Source organism: Nanorana parkeri, unplaced genomic scaffold, assembly GCF_000935625.1.
Source record: "Nanorana parkeri isolate BGI_ZX_2015 unplaced genomic scaffold, ASM93562v1 scaffold282, whole genome shotgun sequence".
Lineage (NCBI taxonomy): Eukaryota > Metazoa > Chordata > Amphibia > Anura > Dicroglossidae > Nanorana > Nanorana parkeri.
The window spans coordinates 331,807-352,994 of NW_017306550.1; the positions used below are offsets into that span (position 1 = coordinate 331,807).

Here is a 21,188-nt window from a genome sequence, read left to right on the forward strand (position 1 = left end):
GTGGCCTGTTGGAGAAAGAATAACCCCTTACATTGGTGGCCTGTTGGAGAAAGAATAACCCCTTACATTGGTGGCCTGTTGGAGAAAGAATAACCCCTTACATTGGTGGCCTGTTGGAGAAAGAATAACCCCTTACATTGGTGGCCTGTTGGAGAAAGAATAACCCCTTACATTGGTGGCCTGTTGGAGGAAGAATAACCCCTTACATTGGTGGCCTGTTGGAGAAAGAATAACCCCTTACATTGGTGGCCTGTTGGAGAAAGAATAACCCCTTACATCTGCGGCCTGTTGGAGAAAGCAAGACCCTTTACATTGGTGGGCTTTGGGTAAACAAATTACCCCTTATATTGAAGGTCTGTTGGAGAAAGAATTACCCCCTATATTGGTGGCCTGTTGGAGAAAGAATAACCCCTTACATTGGTGGCCTGTTGGAGAAAGAATAACCCCTTACATTGGTGGCCTGTTGGAGAAAGTATAACCCCTTACATTGGTGGCCTTTCAGAGAAAGGATAACCCCTTACATTGGTGGCCTGTTGGAGAAAGAATAACCCCTTACATTGGTGACCTGTTGGAGAAAGAATAACCCCTTACATTGGTGGCCTGTTGGAGAAAGAATAACCCCTTATATTGGTGGAGAAAGAATTACCCCCTATATTGGTGGCCTGTTGGAGAAAGAATAACCCCCTACATTGGTGGTCCGTGGATGAGGAATGATCCCTTACATTGGTTGTTAGCAAGAGAAATAATGCCCCTTTATATCAGTTGTCAGTGGAAGGAAAAATGTCCCTTGACATTGGTGGTCAGCTGAAAGAATGCTCCATTACATTGGTTGTTGGATAGTGAATCCCAGTCACATTGGTGGTCTATGGGAAGAATGCCCTGTTACTTTGGTGGTCAGTGGAAAGATTGCCCCATTACGTTAGTGGTCTGTAGGAAGAATGCCCCCCTTATCTCAGTGCAGATAAAGGGGCCAATACAACTAGACACTGACCTATCTGGCAATGTTGACATAGGTCAGAAGAAGTGCCATCTGAGGTCCATTCTGTAGACTGCTTACTCTGAGTCAGTCATGCAAGTATTTATTCTTTTTTTCTTCATCAAATTCTATTTCCAACACTGTGGTGTCATCTCAAAAATGGGATATCTCACATAACCTTAGAAAGAGCCCCATGAGTAATATGTTGGGCACCTAATAAGCAAAAATCTGTGCACACTCTTCTTAGAGGTGGCAGTTTCTTGCCAGTGTATGGAGAACCTACGTTCTGAACAAAATTGTTCAGGTAGAGGTGGATCTTTAATATGTAGTTTAATACTCAGCAATGATTTAGAGGTGTCATGACTAATTTGTTAGGGCTGCAACTTAGTAGAGAACAGCTGGATATGTGTGTCTTGACAAGGAGGAACTCGGCTGAAATATAGAGGGAGACTTCCTTTTTTCATATCAGCAGCAAGATATGAACAAGAATTTTAGTTGAACAACAACAATAACATCAACTCTATTTATGGGTCCTCAGCATCATCATTCTTGAACCTTCTTTTCAATGAAAATGGTGAGTTTATTTATTGCTGTTTGTTAAAACAGAACTCCAAAAATAACAAGTAGAAAATAGCCAATGAAAGCTGGACTCAGAACTGCAAGGGTGTTTTTAAAAAAATCCCAGAGTTTAGCTTTAAAAGAAAAACAAAACGTCTTTTTTGTATAATTTACATTCAGTCCAGATATTTTCCCCACAGTACTTTTATTTTTACCACTGGATGTCCTAAGTCTAATAGCCAGAATCTTTAAACCACTTCCTCTGAGTCCAGGAGCCTGCAACCAGACAGTGAAAGGAGAAGCAGAACAGTGATGAGCTCATCTCTTTAATTCTGCTTTCTCTTCCTAGCAGCATGCTTCTTGTCAGTACATGAATTGATTGGCCCCTTCTGCTTCTACTTCCTCTCACACTTCAGCCTTGCTGTACAGGGACTGCAGGAGGCTTATACCATGTCAAATTCAGGTATTGAATTTGGGGGTGGGACATGCCACTGAGAGGTGAAGTGAATAACATTGATTATCTTGTTACAATGGCACCTGGAAGTGGGTGGGATTTATTTGGCAGCAAGTGAACATTTTGTCCCTGAAGTTGATGTGTTGGAAGTGGAAAAAATGGTCAAGTGTAAGGATTTTAGCAACTTTGACAAGGGACAAATAGTGATGGGTCAGAGCAACTCCAAAACTGCAGGTCTTGTGGGGTATTCCTGGTCCGCAGTGGTCAGAAGAAGGAAACCCAGTGAACCATTGACAGGATCATGGGCACCAAAGGTCTCATGGATTCACGTGGAAAGAGAAAGCTGGCCTGCGTAGTCTCATCCAATAGGAGAGCTACTGTAGCTCAAATGCTGAAAAAGTTAGTCTGGCTGCAATAGAAAGGTGTCTGAACACACAGTGCATAATAGAAGTCACCAGCACTCGAAGATATGTGCAAGAAGTAAAGCACTTTTTATTAAATTGTCACATGCGTCAAACAGCCAATGTTTCGGGGCCACGCAGGGTTCCTTCTTCTGGGCGACATAGTGACTAAAACTTTTTCCTTCAGTGTGCGGAACAAGTCAAATAGTGGGTGTAGCGGAAAGATTTTTGCAGCTGTAGGAGCTCTAAAAGACACAAGACCTGGAACAGCAGGGTGATCTTCCAGGTGTAGGGTAATATGCACTGCATCAATGAGATTTAAAACAATCCCCTGTAAATCTGAGTCAACAGGAGGAGACTGCGGTGCCTTTAAGCCAGTCTCTTCAGAGATAGACTGTTGGGACTCTAAATCAGAGATGTGACAATAATGCAGGCACAGTCTGATCTGAGGGCTCAGACTCTGCTGGGTATAACCCGAGACACTGTGGAAAGAATGCCCCAGTACCTGAGCACAAAGAACTAAGAAGTCCTAAGTGGACATGGAGGTCCATGTGGACATGGGGGATGCCTCTGCGTGGGCATGGGACTGTCCTTTCTGTGTCTTAGGAAAGACATATTGCTTCCGTACAGCAGTAATGCAACTATGCTCAATATGAAGTAAGGCCTTAGATACTCACAAACAAGGGCAGCTTGTGATAATGAGGGTTTTTGGTGGCCATAGGTGGAGGACCAGGTCACTGTAGACGGGCAGTGCAAACATACCGAAGGCCAGAGGTCCACGTGGTGCTTCAGGAGCAGCAATGAAATGATGCATCCTCCAGGCAGATGTGTGAGTCTCTCTACTCAGTGGTTGTAACTAGTGCTCGTTCTCTCAGCCTTAACACTCTTTCAAAAGGTGTGGTACAAAAAGTGAGGCTGCTCCTGGTGATTCAGCCCAAATGGTCATAATCTCAAAATAAGTCTTTAGAGGCAGGGTCACTCCAGGGGCTGTACCACAGTTCTGGACCTTGAAAAGCTTACAATCTTTCTGTTTACAAATGTCCTAAAGCCCCTGTGAAAGGCAGTATAACCTTACTGTTTCTGAATTCTTGTGTCCTTGGTGGATGAAAGTGATAAATACATTTACATATGTATTAACGATCACAGAACTGCATTCAATTATGTATTTTATATCTGCCTAGAGTTCAGATTAACAATATCGTTCTTTCATTATATTAGTGAGAATGTGACAAGCATAAAGGATGATATGCAAACTGTAAGTCTTTTGCCCTTTCTCTCTTTTTTATCTCTGTATAAGTATGAGTAATATGGGGCTGAAGCAATTTTCATGTCAGGCCCTCTTTATATTCCCTGTCTTGAGGTGCCCAAAGATCACAAGTTGAATCAGCTTTAAATTGATCTGTGCGGGTAACTTTAACAGGAAGTTAAATGCAAATTGTGAATGAGACTGAAAATTAGTATAACAGTCACAATTAGTAGTAAACTTAGTCCTGACTGCATTCTTATTCATTTACTGAAACTCTCAATGTTTTGGAAGAGGAAATGAGGAGCAGAATTCCCAAAACAAGGCTACAACGTGAATGAGAAGCGCTATTCTAGTCTTGCAACACCAAGTTTTAGCAATTGATTCATAGTTTAAAGTCTCTTTTGCCAAAAAACATTTAGCAGTTTTTTGTTTTCTAGGCACACTGCACGGAGCTATTCAGTATAGTGTACAGTCCTGGCATCTGTAAGAAGCTGAGAATGGAGCCGGGTGCCAGGGATTATTTATTCCCCATGTGCTTGTGCAGGAGTTTCATCATCAGTGGCCACCCAATGGCTGAAGCGAAGCATTGCTGGACCTTTTTTTTTTTAGGTGATTTTTGTACGGATCCCCGCTGCCACAGACCCTACAAGCAGTGGGGATCCATGGAGTCCCTCATCCCTCCCTGGGATGGCTCCAGGGAGGGATGAGAGACTCCAGATGCCGGCGGCCGGCAGCGGCGGTGCCGGGGGGGGCGCCCGGTATTTTTGATAATAGCGGTCATCAGCGGCTTCTGAGCCGCTGATGACAGCTATTAATTTAAAGGGGACAGTCTGCTGAACAGTTATACTATAAGCTGATGGTCGCTAAAGCGACCATCAGCTTATAGTAGAACTGTAAATGCCAGGTCCGTATGGCATACTGACCTGGCCAGCTGGAAGCACTTTTGTAGGTCCGTATGCCATACGTCCTTGGCAGCGAAAGGGTTAAATGAAAAAAAAAAAAACCTCCTATGGTAGGGTATTCCACAACTTAAAGGGTTATTAAACCCTCCGTGTTTTTGCATATATCTATGGCTAGCAAGCATTAGATATATGCAAAAACTTTTTTTTTTTAAACGCTTTAAAAGAGGTTAATACTTACCTTTGTTTTAGCCACGCGCTCCCGTCCGAAAATCTGAAAAATACCGGACGGCCGCAAAGGATCTTAGGCAGTTCAGATTTGCGGCCGGGAGATGAGGAGAGACACAAGGTATGTCTATGGACAGCGTGCACCTGCATGCAGACACCGTGGGACAGGAAGTGCCAGCAAGGACAGAGGAGTCAGCGCTGGATCGGAGACCCGCCGCAGCGCTGGAGGGACAGCTGAAAATGACAGGAAAGAAGAAGAAGATCGTATTAAGAGACATCATTTAAGGTAAGTGCTTTCACTAACATTGAAGGAAGGAAAAAAATAGCCTTTAATGTCACTTTAACTTCTTTATTAATGTTATAAAATAAAACATTACAAACATCCTGGGATCCTTTCTTGAATTCCCATTCCAACCACATGTTACATTTACAATAAAGAATCAAGATATCTAGAGTCTATTCATTACACATCAACATTTACTTTACATTCATCCCTCGTTCCTCAAAAAAAATAAAAAAAATAACAATTTCAATCTATTTCATTCCTTCTCTCCTCAGAAACTTCCTCCCTCTCCCTCCATCCCATCCCTAGCAACCTCAATTCCTATGAATTCATATCCTCGAAATATATATCAGAATCTGGAGGCATATAATTTTGAATCCAAGGTTGCCAGACCTTCCTAAATGTAAAAATGTAGTCCTTTAATATTGCAGTCATTTTCTCGTTTATTCAATACCATGCAATTTTTTCCAAGTTCCAAGCTCTTGCTGTTGTTTGTTTTGATGCTGTAAAGATGTATGTTATCAATCTAAATTGTTCTCCCGAGCAGCATTCTGGTTTAAATTTAGCAAGGCATCCCATGGGTCTTTCCTTAAACTTCTTCCCATGATTCTCTCTATTAGCTGATACACCCCCATCCAAAAAAATCTGAATTTTAGGGCAATTCCACCATATATGGACCATCGAGCCTTGCTCCCCTCAGCCTCAAAAACAAAGCGAGGAGGACCCCTTTGAGAACTTTGCCAGATTAATAAGGACCATATACCATGTAAGCAAAAGCTTATAATTCCCTTCTACCGCCAATGAATTAATTGAACAATGGGCTACTGTGTCTCAAATCTGGCGCCATTCTTTTTCTTCTAATAGTCTTCCTGGTTCCTCCTCCCAGGCTATCACATATTGCGGTGGTAGTGTATTAATACCCTCCATCAGAGATTTATATATAACAGAGAGACTGCCTCTACCAATCAGGTCTTTCAGACATTTTAACCTCTCTTGTTGTGAAAAGCCCCTTCCTATACTGAAGTCAAGTTTAGGATAGACAGGGCATGGGTTCAGAACCTTTATCGAGTATTTATTGCTGTGTATATCCCCACTAAGAGGATATTGTCTCACTTCCTCTTGTGTCAGAGAATATCTAATTGAAGATATAGGCAGCAGTAAAAAAAAAAACACTTTTACTGTCGTTTGTATCCCAGTTTCTTTACTTTAGTACTTCCTCATGTGTCACCTAGCCATAGGGTTGCCACCTGCCCAGGATTCACCCAGACAGTCCAGGTTTTGAATGCTGTGTTCGGGTTTCATGGCATCAGAAACCCGGACACAAGATGTCAGGCAGACAGGGGAAACCAAAATTAAGGTAGGGGCTACTGGCCCCCCACTGAAAACAGTCTCAACTGTGATATTTACATATGAATGGGCGGCGCTATTTACATATGAATAAGCTACGACTTATTCTCCCCAAAAAATGTCTGCGCGTCGCCTGAGTGTTCGGGTTTCGTTGAAGAAAAGGTGGCAACCCTACCTAGCCAGGATTTGTAAGTAATCTCCCCAGTTAGGGCACAGACCGCAATAAAAAAAAACTTAGAGAATCTAACCATTCCCCACTCCAACCAAATGTAAAATTATATATTTTAGCTGAATTTCTCATTTTAATTTGACTTAGAACAACAATACAATCAATCTGAATAGTTTTTTTTTATAGAAACCCTGTCACCAAATTAAAACATTGCTGTTAAAAGCTCATACCCTGCTTCCCTGAAAATAAGGCATACCCTGAAAATAAGCAGCTGGTCTCCTGAAGTCTGCATGTATAAAACATGTCAAGGGCCGCAAAACATTTCATCCATACACGGCGGGGACTGACCGCCGTGGCGTAGCTCCCGCCCGCACACCTGTCTGCCTCGGCTTTTGCTTAGAGTGCTGCCGCCGGGCAGAAAACTACATTTCCCAGTAGGCATCGGCACAGTGCGGCATGGCCAGTGGGGTCAGAGTGAGGTGAGGGAACTTCTGACTGGAGGTCCGTGTGACGAGGTGGCTCCCTGGACGGCATCAGAGAGGAGAGCTCCAGGACAGCTGTGTGTGACAGTATTTTTTCATTTTGTTGCACATTAAAAAAATAAAATAAGACATCTCCCGAAAATAAGACCTAGTGTGTTTTTTTGGGGGAAAAAATATAAGACAGTGTCTTATTTTCGGGGAAACACGGTAGAAATCAAGTATTTTAAAAGCATACTTGCACTGTTTTTCCATAAATGTTTTTTAATTCAGTTGCAATGTTCTATTAAACTTGCCAGAAAATGTGATTACTCTAGGAGAGTCAATTCCCTAGCAGAACCACCTACCACCCTGCACATAACAGCCCTCTCCTCTTCCAGGAGTATCTAATTACTCTCTGTGCTGGCTCAGCTCCTTGGCCCCTCCCCTCACCTACCCATTTAGGAGTGAATACTATAGATTGTCACTTGAGTGACAGCCCTGAGTCTGCTGACATCACATCCATGATGGCAGCGGCCAGCAGCAGCCTCATGGCTTTTAGATGTCCACACAAGGGAGGCTTTTACAGATAAATAACATACATAAATACATTAAATGCAATAGGAAAAAAAATTTGTGGTAATGAATGGTCTGATGAAAAGGTCACTCCCTGCTTTTCTTTGCTCTAGTTTATTAGCTCCAAGTCTTATCAATCGGTTGCGAAGCTCAAAGCTCGCTTACTGAAAAATTAAACCCGGCACCGATTGGACATTTCCAGACAATGCAAATACTGGTAACGTAGCACCAATTGATTATTGCGTTCACAAGACACAAGTCATACAGAGGTCACACAGCTAATGACCTGCACTAATGTCACAATCTGAATGGCTAGTGATAAAATCCTTGCTTATCAAATATAATCTTCCAGACACAATGCTTCTTAAACATTTCCTTTTTATTTTTCTCCCAAGAGTAATTATTAATATAGATGTTACAATATGCAGTAAAATGAAAGTACAGAACATAAAATTACATCATTTTCTGATACATTTAAGAGAAACTAAAATACATTTACAAGATACAGAAGTAAAAAAAGGACAATTAAATTTGTAATTTACCTTTACAACTTGGTAAATATTACAGAGAAGTTGTCTATGATACTGAAAACATTATTGTGATATTATTAAAACCACTTACTAGTGTGGCACAGACTGATCATACATCAGTTGGTACAGTGCACAGTTTAGACTGGCTTCAGCTTGTGTCAGGTACTAGTGTTTGGAAGATGCAATACTACAATACTACTTCCACCTTTCTGTTGCCTCCCTCTTTCTATGAACTTTAGTAGAACCTCTGCAATGATAACCAGGGGGCATTCTTACACTGAGTGAACCAGCAAGGGCTTTGCCCTTGGTCTTTCTGACCATTGCACTGGCTAATATGGTCAGTTCACAGATCCTCTCCTGCATTCAAGTATGCAGGGGTACCTGTCAAAGTCCATGTCTACCTGACACAAGGGGGGCCACATTTACTAAATGATAAAGGCTGGTCCCCTTAGCAAAGTGAATGTTTACTGCACTTAATAAAGTGAAATTAACGTCAATATGTTTTAAAGTGATTTCCAATGCTGATCCAATCCCTTACAATGGATGCTGCTCATTGATGTTTAAAAGTTTTAGTTTCCTGCAGAATCAGCTGGTCTCGAGCACTGGCCCCTGACATCCTGTTTTAGGGTGGCTCCCTTCCCTTGCAGGGCCCTATGGAGCCACACTTGTGTTTGTGTCACCACAAACACACAGGCACAGCAGGTCAAGCTACTACTCTGCTCCCCCCTCCTCCAAGCTAGTAGATGGAGAGCTGCTGTTTTGCCCCTTATGACCTTGTACTGATCAGGAAGTTCAAGATGTGGAGCTGAGAGAGTTGGAGCTGTTCTGAAACATGATGGCTGTAAGTGTTTGGGCAAACATTTAAGGAAATACTTTGCTGGGCAATGTATATTTGTTTGATCTGGATTCATTATTTTAAAAATATTTGAGAGCTTAAAACTACTTTAAGGTAAAGCTGTGTTCATGTCAATCATCTAATCATTTGCAAGAAAAAATCCTGTTTTTTTTTTCCATTTTCCTTTCACATATTTGGGTAGTCACTATATCACCTTATTCAATAAGCTCAGTGAACATTACCTTAGCAAAGTGAACAGTCTCTACTGCTGTGGTTAATTAACCTCTAACAGTCTAATGATGGAACACACATAAGGCAGTGAAAAATACTAGAGAGAAAAAAAAGACACTACTGAGCATGATCAGTACCGAATGTTTACTTCCTGCCCCCATTAGCCAACTGACTTTTGCCTCTCCCCTTCTATCCCAGTCAACGGGCTAGCCTTAATATAATAATAACTGTGGTGTGGGCGGAGCAGTGACCTAGTGGTTAGCACTCCTGCCTTACAGCACTAGGGTCCTAATCCCAAGCAGAATGCTACCTGCATAGATTTAGCATGTTCTTCCTCTGCAATTGATGGGTTTCCTCCCACACTCCAAAGACATGCTGCTAGGCTAATTGGCTCCTGTCTTAACTGGCCCTAGTAGATCTATATGCGTGATGCATGCATGTGAGATAGAGAGCTTAGATTGCAAGCTATTGAGGGCAGGCCTGATGTGAATGTACAATATGTAAAAGCACTGTGTAAGTTGTCAAGGCTATACAAATACCTGTAAAAAAAACCAACAAGATCAGACATTACAGGCACACAAGACATGATGAGGCTGGGGCAATGGGGCTAAAAACCATTTGCCCACTTGGTGTTGGAACACCAAGAACCAACCATTAGAATTGCAAAGCAAACATTGAATCCACTATGCTAGTAGTTAATTTCTACCTGTATGACTCCAGAGTAAGTGAACAAATCACTATTCAACCAACAAAAATCTACAACCTGGAATCTTTTACTCATAAATATGTGTACTGACAGTATGCAACATGTGTGGGTGCTTCTGTGCCGCCCCTGGCAGTCCTGGCACCCTATGCCTCAGTCTTTGTTGGCTATGCATTAATTCGGCCCTGACCATAATAATAACAGTCATCTTACCATGTCATAATTCATATATTTTGAAATAAGAAGAGCTGCATACATATCTGTAATACATAATACATACAATTAAATGCTAGGCTTTGGCATTTTATTAGATACAAGCTATGATATCCTGATTTATTGCTTCTTTCTTTTCTCAGAAAGAAATTCAAGCTTCATAATGTAAGATTATACATTTGTGCTTGCTGATGCAGAAATTGGCCAGGGATGGTGGTTAGCAGTCCTGATGCAAGGAGCACATTATTGCTCTGCTGTAGGCTAAACAAATCTCAACTTGATAATGCAGTCCAGGCTTCAAGATGTTTTGTCATTGTCCCTAAAAGCCCAAGATGGGATATGAGCTTCATTGTTTGGTCACCATTTAAAGGAAACTTATGTGGTTTGCTCTGCTGTCTGGACACTGCCAGTGGCGATAAAGGCTGCAGAGTATTAAGTGGTGTGTTCCTTAGGCATAATCTAACAACAGTTCATGTTAGGCTGGGATTCATTGTCCCTTTTCTCAGGTAAATTTCCTTCAAGTTCTGGAAAATGGAATGGAAAAGAGATTTGTTTGTTAAAAACGTAACTTAACAGCAGAAAGCCAAGCGACACATTTTCTGACAATTTGCAAAGGTCAATATAATGATTGGAAGATAACAATGAACTTGGCAAGTATAACAATAATAAACTTCACTTTTATATAAATGATATACCATAATTATAATATAACTGCCACACAAGCCATTATGCCATTTCATTTATTAAAAATTATTCTATTTCAATTTACAACCTACCATCCCACTCACTTTGCACCCCAACAAAGTCCTGACTTAAGGTGCCCATACACTGTACGATTATCGTATGATAATCGCGGGAAACCCCGCGATCGTACGATAATCGCAAAGTGTATGGAAGGCGTTTCTACTGTCCGATCGCACGTCTTCCGTCGAACAAACAGGCTGGAAAACCTGTGGTTAGTGGCGTGCTTGTTCGACAACTGCCGATCGGGCCGGGGTGCGCACGCGCACACTGCCCGTTCAGCATTGCAGTCATCGGAAGCCCGCCCCTCGCAAGTACAATCTGGATGTCCAAGATGGGCAGATTGTAAGTTTTTTAACCCCTTCGTGACTGACGACGTACAGTGTACGTCGCCAGCATCGGGGCTGTTTAAACAGACTCCCGGCGACTTTTGCCGCCGGGAGTCTGTTTAAACTTGTAGAGCCGACTGTCGGCTTTACAACAGACTTTACAACCCTCGCAAGACAAAAGTAAGGCTGGCCATACACTAGTAGATTTCCGAACGAACTTTCATACCAAAGATCTTTTGTTCAACTTTCTATTAGTTGATGGGGTTAGATCGATGATGGATTTCGACTGTAGTGACGAAAAAAGTCGAAGGAGCAGGATGACATTTTTTTCTCGAACAAACGAAATGACAGTGAATGTGGTTTTCCTTCGGGAAACTTCATTCATTCCAAAATTAAACAAAATTTTGATCAAAATTCGTCAAGTGTCTGATGGCATTATCGGGTGGTAAAGAAAGATCTTTTGTTCGGAAATCCGCTCCAAAACAAACAACTATAAAAGGTAAGAAATGTATTTAAAAAAAATACTGTATGCTCTGTCAATGGGACAACAAAAGAAACATATAGTGGGAGTTCTCAAATCTGACTGGAAAAGTGGGAATACACTTTAAACTGGTCATACACACTCTCTGAACCACATAAATCCAGCAATTTTCCCATTGATATAAAACAGTGTGGATGAAGGAATCGTAGATGCCGGCAATTGAATACCCAACTGCTGCTGGATACCCGAACAGTGCATGCATCTGATCTGGATGCTCAGCCAAGAATTCCAAAACCAGCAACCTCTACAAAAGTCGATTGAAAAATCAACATGGTTGAGCAGTGGGAACTGACAGGGATGCACATTGCTTGAAATCTAAGCAGTGTATGGGCAGCTTTAGTATTTACAGATCCTTGGAATGCAGATAACTGACATGATAGTTAATTTCTCCCAACAAAGGAAGCAAAAATGAGTCATTGGAAGGAGTTTGCATGTTCTCCCTGTGTTTGCGTGGGTTTCCTCCAGGTACTCCAGTTTCCTCCCACACTCCAAAGACATGCTGGAGGGTTATTGGCTCCGGTCTAAAATTGGCACTGTATGTGTGTCATAAAGGGACCCTAGATTGTAAGCTCCTTGAGGGCAGGGACTGATGTGAAGTGCAGTGTGAATGTGCACAATGTAAAGCACTGTGTACTTTTTGACATTTTATATTAGCACTCAGGAAACATGGAGGTAACCCACTTTTCTCTTCATCCCACAAGAGGTTTCTGAATCTTTATGAACTATGCTGATTTTAACAGGGGTAGGTAACCTCAGCACTCCAGCTGTAATGAAACTACAAATCCCGTCATGCTTCTTCCTCTGGGAGCCATGCCTATGGCTATCATAGAATTGCAATGCCTCATTGGACCTGTAGTTCCACAAAAGCTGGAGTGCCAACAGCTTCACACCTTTCTACCGTGTTTCCCCGAAAATAAGACACTGTCTTATATTTTTTGTGGCTCATAAAAACACACTAGGTCTTATTTTCGAGGTAGGTCTTATTTTTTTTAATGTACAACAATCCACACTTATTCATGTACAAAAATATGGTGATCAGGGCAATCAGGGGTGCCGTACCTTTCCAAGAGCAATTTGCTAAACAATCGCTGGCCAAAATGAGCGTAGCGCGCTTTCACTATCGATTCCTCACAGGCAGAGCGCATTTTGTATCACTCCGCCTGTGACAGGAGCCGGCGCTATAGAGGAGTCATCGGCTTACGCGGCTCTGCTCCCTCCGGTGCCGCCTCGCTTCCTCTAGCGCTGGCTATATTGGCACCGCTGATCCTCTCCCGTCCCTCCCGCGGCTCTTCAAGTTCCCCCTTATGCCACCACCGACCCTGGGAATGGTCACAACTAGGTCTTATTTTCGGGGTAGGTCTTATTTTCGGGGTAGGTCTTATTTTCGGGGTAGGTCTTATTTTCGGGGAAACAGGGTAGTATAAAATGTAAGGCTGATCATACATACGTATAAGACTACCAGCTCCAATCTGTGCTGTGATATGACCGCTCTTCTCCAGCTCCCTTTTCATGGACTCTTCAAAGGCCAGAGCTGCCACCCGAAAAAAGAAATCCTTTACTTCTTCACCTGAGAAAAGTAACACAACAACACAATTATATATAGTTTTTGTAAGTATGAAGCATTGGGATTTACACTGAGTAATAGAAATGATCACTGTTACCTGTTTTGGCAGAGACAGACCAATATTCTGCATTCATCTCCACAGCAAAATTCAAAGCATCTCGCTCTGTCCGTTCACACTCAGCATCTGACTGACAGGGAAGTAGACAAGGAACATAATGAATCTATGTCAACGTACATGCAACCACTGTCCTAAAACATACTAGGGTCTATAGCCAGAAATACTATATACTGACCTAAAACATATACACAACATACGCACTGATCAAATGAGGATAATAAGCACAAATCACAGATTATATTTAGACTATGGACATTTAGGATGGATTCACACTGTTGCACTGCTTTAATGTATGCGAGTTAACGAGCATTATTCCATAAATACATTTCAAATTACCCAAGATAATCCCCTATTTACTAACAGTATCTAATTTACAGTCATACATGTAAAAGCTGAAATATGGTTCATTGCTTTAGGTAACCTGGACTCTTTCTAATGCACTTTTTAAAGTATCTGTGCTGAGACGCTGGGCAAAATTATTATTATGGAGCTACCCCCGTACTGCAAGGGTTAAGTGCTCATTTTTCTCTAGGGAGGAACAAAACAAAGATATACTCACCTGAACCTCACAGTCAGCTGGCTGTTAGAGTAGTCCCTGCTGCCTCGCTCCCCCTCGGCTACAGCGGTTTAAGGTGGTGTGAGTCATCATGTTCTATACACTGTATATACATTCTGTTGCTGGAGTGGAGGAGGAGGCAGGCGGCAGGGAATGGTCCAGGAGCCAGCCGGCTTCGTGGTTCAGGTGAGTCAGTTTTTTATTTTCCTCCCTAAAAGAAAATGAACACTTAACCCTTGCAGTGCGGGGGTAGCACCACTGCAAGGGTTACTAATAATTATGCCCAGAGTTCTTCTTTAAATGTTTTACATGCCGTAAAATAGCTTTAAAAATCCTTATTAATCTATGTAGCTGCAGGCATTGTGGAGAAATTCATCTTCAGAGTTCACAACCGAAATCAGAGCTCCGCTCCACCCTGAAAGCATGGTAGCCATCTCTTGTAAACAAACAGCAGGTGCTCTAAGCTGTGAGAAACCAACCACTTTAAAGGCAAAAAAGTGTAAGTGTCTGATAACAGAAAAAATGTGCATTTATTATTCTTTTGCATTCAGACCTGCAGAGCATTGCAACTGAAATCAGCGCATTGCAGGTGCACTGAATAAGCTCCTGCACTGTTTAAATCCCAGCCCCATATAGAGGTATGGACCTACATTATGGGGCTGGAGGAAATAAACAATGGACTGCAGTAAGGTCTCCATTTCTATCTGTCCCTCTGCCATGGTGGCAGGTGAGTGGTTTGAGGGGAAAAGGGGGAGTGATAGGGAAAAAAGGGGGAGGCAAGGGCTGTCCTACAAGAGCCCAGAAGCAGGAGGCCCATAAGATAAGTGCGTGGCAACATAGGGATTGCGTGACGTCTTGGATAAGCGTAGTTCTCATAGCCTAATCTTTTCATGCCCAATCTCCCTAGGTTAAATTATCACGGAGTCCATGTAAAAACTCAAGCAAAACGAATGCCAAACGCACTCATCAATTCATAACCAGCATTAAAGCAAGGTGCAGATGCAAGGGCACATGTGAAAACTCAGAGGCAGGTATTAAGTACCATATGAGTGGCAATCCAATAAAGCATTTGCAATACTTTTCTTGTTTTATGACCATTTTAGAAAGTCCTGTGACGAATAAAAGCTGTGTGACAGTGTTCTTGCTATTTCCGACGCATGCAACAAATTTAGTTAGTTCTTATGTGCAACACTTTTACATGCTGGAGCTTTGGCTGCCAAGAAATTCTTAAAGAAATACCATCATATTGGTGATAAGAGGAGGTAAATAGGACCTCTTCCATGTTGGAGTAAATTGCATCACATGTAGAAGCATTGTGAGACAATTGTGTACCCGTTTTATATACACCTGACCAACAGTTACATAAACTGTTGCAAGTTGCATCATTTGTTGCATGGATGGGAAACAGATTTCTGATGGATTTCTAAACTCCATGAATTTCAGGGATGGACTCCAAATAAAAAAAATAAAAATGTGTAAGGATTGCTGAAAGTTTATTAAAAAAGATTTGGGATATTTTGTGTATTGGGAGGGCAGAGGTTTTCCAAGTCCGAACGCTTACCCTCTTTGCCGCCATGAGAATATATGTGGTAAGACAGAACTGGATTATAGTGCCGCCGACTGGCCTACTAATACAGTACCAGTCACCATGTATAATTGGTAATTATGTGTCCAAAGTCATTTAGCTTTGGGCAAACATGCCTTCAGAGCAGCAACCAGGGAAGCAAAGAGGGGACATGATGTAGTATGGCCGTAAAAATCCATCAGGGAATGACAATACTACAAATTTGTTTCAACAATAAAGCTTATTTTACCCTAACGATTCCAAAAAGTCAGCTGAAAACCAGTACATTGACACAGACAGAAACAACTGCTGCACTCTCATTCCTGTGCCCAATTATATAAACCCCTTTAAGAAAAGGTTTTATGTAGAAATGACAGTCTGTGGCACAAGATGCTACTAATGCAAGATGAAGCTTCGCAGTATGTTTAGACTCTTATAGACACCAGCGCCCCCTACCTGCACAAAAAGTGTACTGCACAAACATTTATGCCACAGTATGGCCCAAGGACATCTTACTAATGCTAATATGATTGCAATTAATTTTACCAATCGAGCATATAATAACAAAGGAAAATTCAAAAAACATTATAAAAAAGTCCCATTGTTATAGAACAGCACCAGGGTCAGGAAATACAGGCTTGTGCAGCACTTGGTGCACATACACCTGCTGACATCATACTGACAAAAAAAACACTGGCGTGTAGATTGACTACAGCATACCCCTATTGCTGATCATTTAAATCCTGACACTGTCAGGGACAAGCCAGACAGAGTGGTTTAATGTTATCCATATCAACCCAAGTTCCAAGACCATTATGGAGCTGGAGGAAGCAAAAGTGCACTACAAGTGTGGTAAGGTCACAATATTTGTGCTTCATTGAGATCCGTGAGACCCTCAGCTGTGGGGGCAGATGGGACTTGTAGCCTTTCCATTCAAAGCCTGTACTTACAGTCTTTCCTATTGGGCAAAGCCAAAACAGCAAAACCTATACACAGCGGTCTAGAAAATCAGGGTTTATGTTTGAAAAACAGACTAATAGCACTGTCAGTTCCCTGCAGACTAATGTATATGGAATTTTCATTCACATGTAATATTGACTCATTTATCAACCTAATGCTCTCTCCAATTCAAGGTTTTATAGCACAGAACTGCTGAATTTACCACTTCTGTGTTATGTTATTGATGTCTGCAGTATTTAGGATGAAAAAGTCAATTCACAAAGATTATGTGCTTATCTGCTCCTAAAATACAGCTAGCTTCTGGCTGGCATTAACCGCCAGTTTCTATGAGATGTTTATTGACGAAGGCAGTAAAAGGAGCAATTTGACCTGGTGGCAACACAATGATTTAAGATACAAAATACCCGTTTATGAGGAAGAGACGCTTTTGTTGGGGAAAAATGATAATTCCACACCTGAGATATATTTATATATTGTACCGTATAACTGTCCATTATTTACATGATTGCTGTAAAAGCCTTTAAGAAATGCATTGTTGTGGCATCATGTACTGGAAAAGAGCTCATATTGTTAAAGTAAAGACATATGTAAAGCATCCGGACAGTCCATAATTTTAACACTTACATGGAATTTCCATATACTTAAAGCCTATCTCCGGACAACATAAAAAGTACTCTTGAAGTGGGGCTACCCCCACACTGCAAGGGTTAAGTGCTTGCTTTCCTCTAGGGGCTGAAGTAAAGCCAGTTTGCTTAACTGATCATAGATTTATAGGACAAAATAAATGACCCATACAGCGGCTACAAAAAAAAAAGTCAACAGCGTATGGTCTATTGTCTATAGGTCAGCGTCCTTAAAACTGGATACATCGGTGTCTATTACATTTATCTCTATAGCTCGCTCCCCTGATATCCTTCTCTTTTTAGTGCTTGTTACTTACCTGATCCCTGCTTCTGCTGACTTCCTCTGGGCTGATAGACCAGTCCCTGCAGCCTCTTCTTCCTGGGCTCCGGTGGTCTTAGGACGGCTGATGTCATCATGTCTAATACAGGTTCCATAGACCAGCATAACATGTGAGAATGCCAAGGGACAGTCCACAGCCAGTGCGGAGGGGTAGAGAGGCGAGCGCAGACGCTGGGGGTGCGGAGATCAAGTAAGTAAATCTGCTTGAAACCGGCGCCTATACAAAAACGAGCACCTAACCCTTGCAGTGCCAGAGTAGCCCCAGTGCAAGCCTAGCTTTTTTGTTAGCCTGGAGATGGGCTTTAGAGCATTTTTGTCTTAGCTGCTGAGCATTTGCGGGTGAAGCCCAGGGATATGTAATCACTCTTGTGCATGTTGATACTATTCTACATATTCCCTACATTTCTTACATATTGTTTATTTTCTGCAGTTCAGATTATTTCATGCTTGTCAGTGACAATTGAAAGCCTACACATGAACATTTCCCAGTGCATATCTAATTATGACTTAATTGAACAGTTTACTTTGGGCTAAGTGGCTGCTAGGCAGAATGGAAGCCCCTAGCAACAAGCCATTATTGACCAAGAGATGGATTAATAATTAAAGGAAAAAGATTGCTACCTAGTTTCTTTGAAACCTAAGGCAGAACATGTCTAGAATGGAAATGTTTTACCCCAAATCCATAAAAGATAAAACTGCAGTGTTTCCAGGTTTATAACACAGACATGTCCACTCTTTCTCTGTGATGGAACTGTACATTCATTTTTGAAGCCATAATTTAGGTGTGGTGTCTTTGGGTACAGTTACGGCTCACTTGGGTGCAGGGATGCCTCTCCTGCAATAAAACCTTCTTACCTTCCCGCTTCTGTGTCTCTGTAGAAAGTACAGTGAGCTGTGCATTCTGGCCATACCTCGGATAAATCTGCATATGCATGGAAGTTATGTCATCCTGGAGCCCGGCCAATAAATATGGCCGAAGGTGCCAAACCCGGAAGAAGAGCTTGAGAAGATGTAGGTGCAGATGTCACATCACTAGAGCAGAACCAAATGCTTATAGGACATTTCCACCTTCGTGGGGGCATTTTAAAAAATCATATGCCAGCAATGCACAAAGAGTGCACATGAAGCAGGCATATGCAGATCTAGGATATAAGCACAAAAACTTACTTTTTTTAGTTGTTTTCTCAGTCCCCTCTTTGAAAAATGGCCGATTTGTCCTCTGTGTAAATTACATGATGTGCTCAGTTGGAACTACAATATAGGGTGAGGAAAATGGCCAAATGCAAACCGCTTCGGCAGTCTAAGGACAACTGATGTCATTATGTCTAATGCAGGTTCCATAGACCTGCATTAGATACATTAGATGTTAAGATGCCAAAGGGTCAATATATGTATTGCAGAGATGTACTGCATATTTTTTTACATTATTTTTCTTAGACAAACACTTTAACATTCTGCCCCAGCTCCCACGTGTCTATGTGAGACAGGCAGCCACTGGGACAGGAAGTGAAAGAGATCTCCAAAGCGGAGACACACTCTGTAATAAAAACCTGACAGAGGTTCTAAGTCTTCACCACTCTATTGAAAACTAAACCAACAGTACTGGCTATAATTGGGCTTCAACGGTATAAAGAGATTGTGCATATGGAATCCTGGCCAGATCTCCTCCTTTGCCATGCCCTGCCAAATTATTGGATTAAACATAAATAGAAGAACCTGATTGATGCAGTGGCATTGCTCATTTTTGTCCTTGTTTGTGTACAGAAAACACATTGGGTGGGATGTATCAAAACTGGAGCAGACAGAATCTGGAGCAGTTGCCCATGGCAACCAATCAGCATCTCTCTTCAGGTTGCTCAGGTAAGATTTGAAAATGAGACAGAAAAGTTGATTGTTTGCAGTGCCAATCTGTGCCAGATTTTGATAAAGCCCCCCTCCCCCCCCCCCGATATGTTTGCCCCCTTTGTATCGGAGGATTTACAAGCTGAAATTAACTCACAAAAGGACATTTCAGGTTGTGGTTTGTGCTCTGTTAAACATGTAAAGTACATTTACTAATTCCCATTGTGTGATCATTGTGTGAATTGCAATGCCAACATGCCACACCTGAATTTCTATAGAAAACAGCAAGTTTACCTAAACTGACATAATACTGAAATGACCCAAAATACTGGCCCCTTTACTCACCAATGTGTCTTTTTTAGTCCCAACAAGGTATACAGAGCACGAGTCAGGTTCATTTTCTTTAAGAGCATCCTGAAGCCAGTGCCTGAAATAAGAAAGAGCGTTGCTGACCTTCCTTTGTTTCCTACAAATCCTCTGACTTCAATTCTTTCTGAGTCATTGAGATGGAAAAAGAATGCAGCCAGTGCAGAACTTCTGATTTGCATTCTTGTTGTCGGTGGCAGCCAACACATATAACTTACATTTCCTTTAATAAAGATATCTGATAGCAGGATAGGTCTGCATGCAATCTCCTGGGGGCTGCCCACATGCCTGGAACTTACCTAGTGTGCTCCAGGGTCTGGATGTCACCCAAATCAAAAGCAGTAATAATCACTGAAAGAAAAAAAACATAATCTGTACAACATCAATTAATTGATGCAATCCAGATTTTGTTTGTTGTAGAACATCTGGATGATGGAACACAAAGAAACTACTCATTGTGGTTTGGACAATTCTGTATTTATTCTATAACCTCACCTTGTGCTCCTCTGTAATATGCTGAAGCAATGCATTTGAACTTCTCTTGTCCAGCTGTGTCCCATCTTAAGAAGAAACAAGCATAATATTAATTATTACAGCGTAAGAGAACAATGGATTATTAAAAAAGGAAAACGAAAATAATGCGTTATTACTACAAATAGAATACAAATTAATACAAATTCAATGCAAAACAACAGATTTAATTGCTAAGAGCCTTGACCATAGACCTCTTGACCTGTGAATCTCTGTGAACGTTCAAATAGAGGCAAAAACAAACGATCTCAGTATATTTTTTTAGGTTGAATGTAATATAATACTGCATTATGGCCACTAGATGGAGCTGAAGAGCATAGAAAATAAGTATTTATTTTTAACACTCAGTGCTTCATCTAGTGGCCATAATGCAGTATTACATTACAACTTTTTTTTTTTACTGCTTGTTAAAAATATGTGAAAACGTTCATTGTCTGGGCTCAAGTGCACTTTGACCCCTAATCATTCTAACTAACATTATTGGTTGCTGAAAATACTGACACCCATTCGCCCAAATCAAGCATTCCCTTGCCAAATGCTACTGCGCCAGACTCCTGGCATCGAAAGCAATTTCTCAATTTAAATGCATCAGTAAGTATTCATTTTGTAGTAGCTAATTCATTCCCTTTGCTGGTGTTTATTCACAAATTTATTTAATAACATGAGGAGCAATTTGCAAAATACAGACTATGTAAACAATTTGCCTGCAATCATCGCTCATTGTTCTGACTTCTTTTAAAAGATCAAAAGTGAAATTAGTTGCTGCGGGCTACTAAATGTTGCACATCATTATCATTGTAAGTACTGTGTAATTAATAGAAATTTAGATTTCTGTTAAACAATATTGATAAAACCTACACAAATATGATGCAGGCCATATTGTAAATTCATTCTGTTAAACATTACATTTCTATATAAAGGGTTACTTTGACTTAAGTTAAGTTGTCCTTTAATAACCCCCCCCCCCACACACACACACCCCACTAAACATAGCCCACACGGAATA

The 21,188-nt window shown here is 41.4% G+C and overlaps 1 protein-coding gene across 1 annotated transcript in view; it reads right to left on the bottom strand.

Moving 5' to 3' along the window:
- Positions 1-10,246: 10,246 nt before the first annotated feature.
- The window catches only part of RAB36 (RAB36, member RAS oncogene family), a 28,138-nt gene continuing 17,196 nt past the window's right edge, over positions 10,247-21,188 (bottom strand). Inside the window, exons 5-10 of the mRNA XM_018557398.1 lie at positions 20,147-20,211; positions 19,951-20,002; positions 19,631-19,712; positions 13,380-13,470; positions 13,166-13,285; positions 10,247-10,631 (exon numbers count right to left, since the gene is read on the bottom strand). Of these exons, the coding sequence (XP_018412900.1) occupies positions 10,567-10,631; positions 13,166-13,285; positions 13,380-13,470; positions 19,631-19,712; positions 19,951-20,002; positions 20,147-20,211 (475 nt within the window). The 3' untranslated portion in view covers positions 10,247-10,566. The remainder of the gene's footprint in view (positions 10,632-13,165; positions 13,286-13,379; positions 13,471-19,630; positions 19,713-19,950; positions 20,003-20,146; positions 20,212-21,188) is intronic.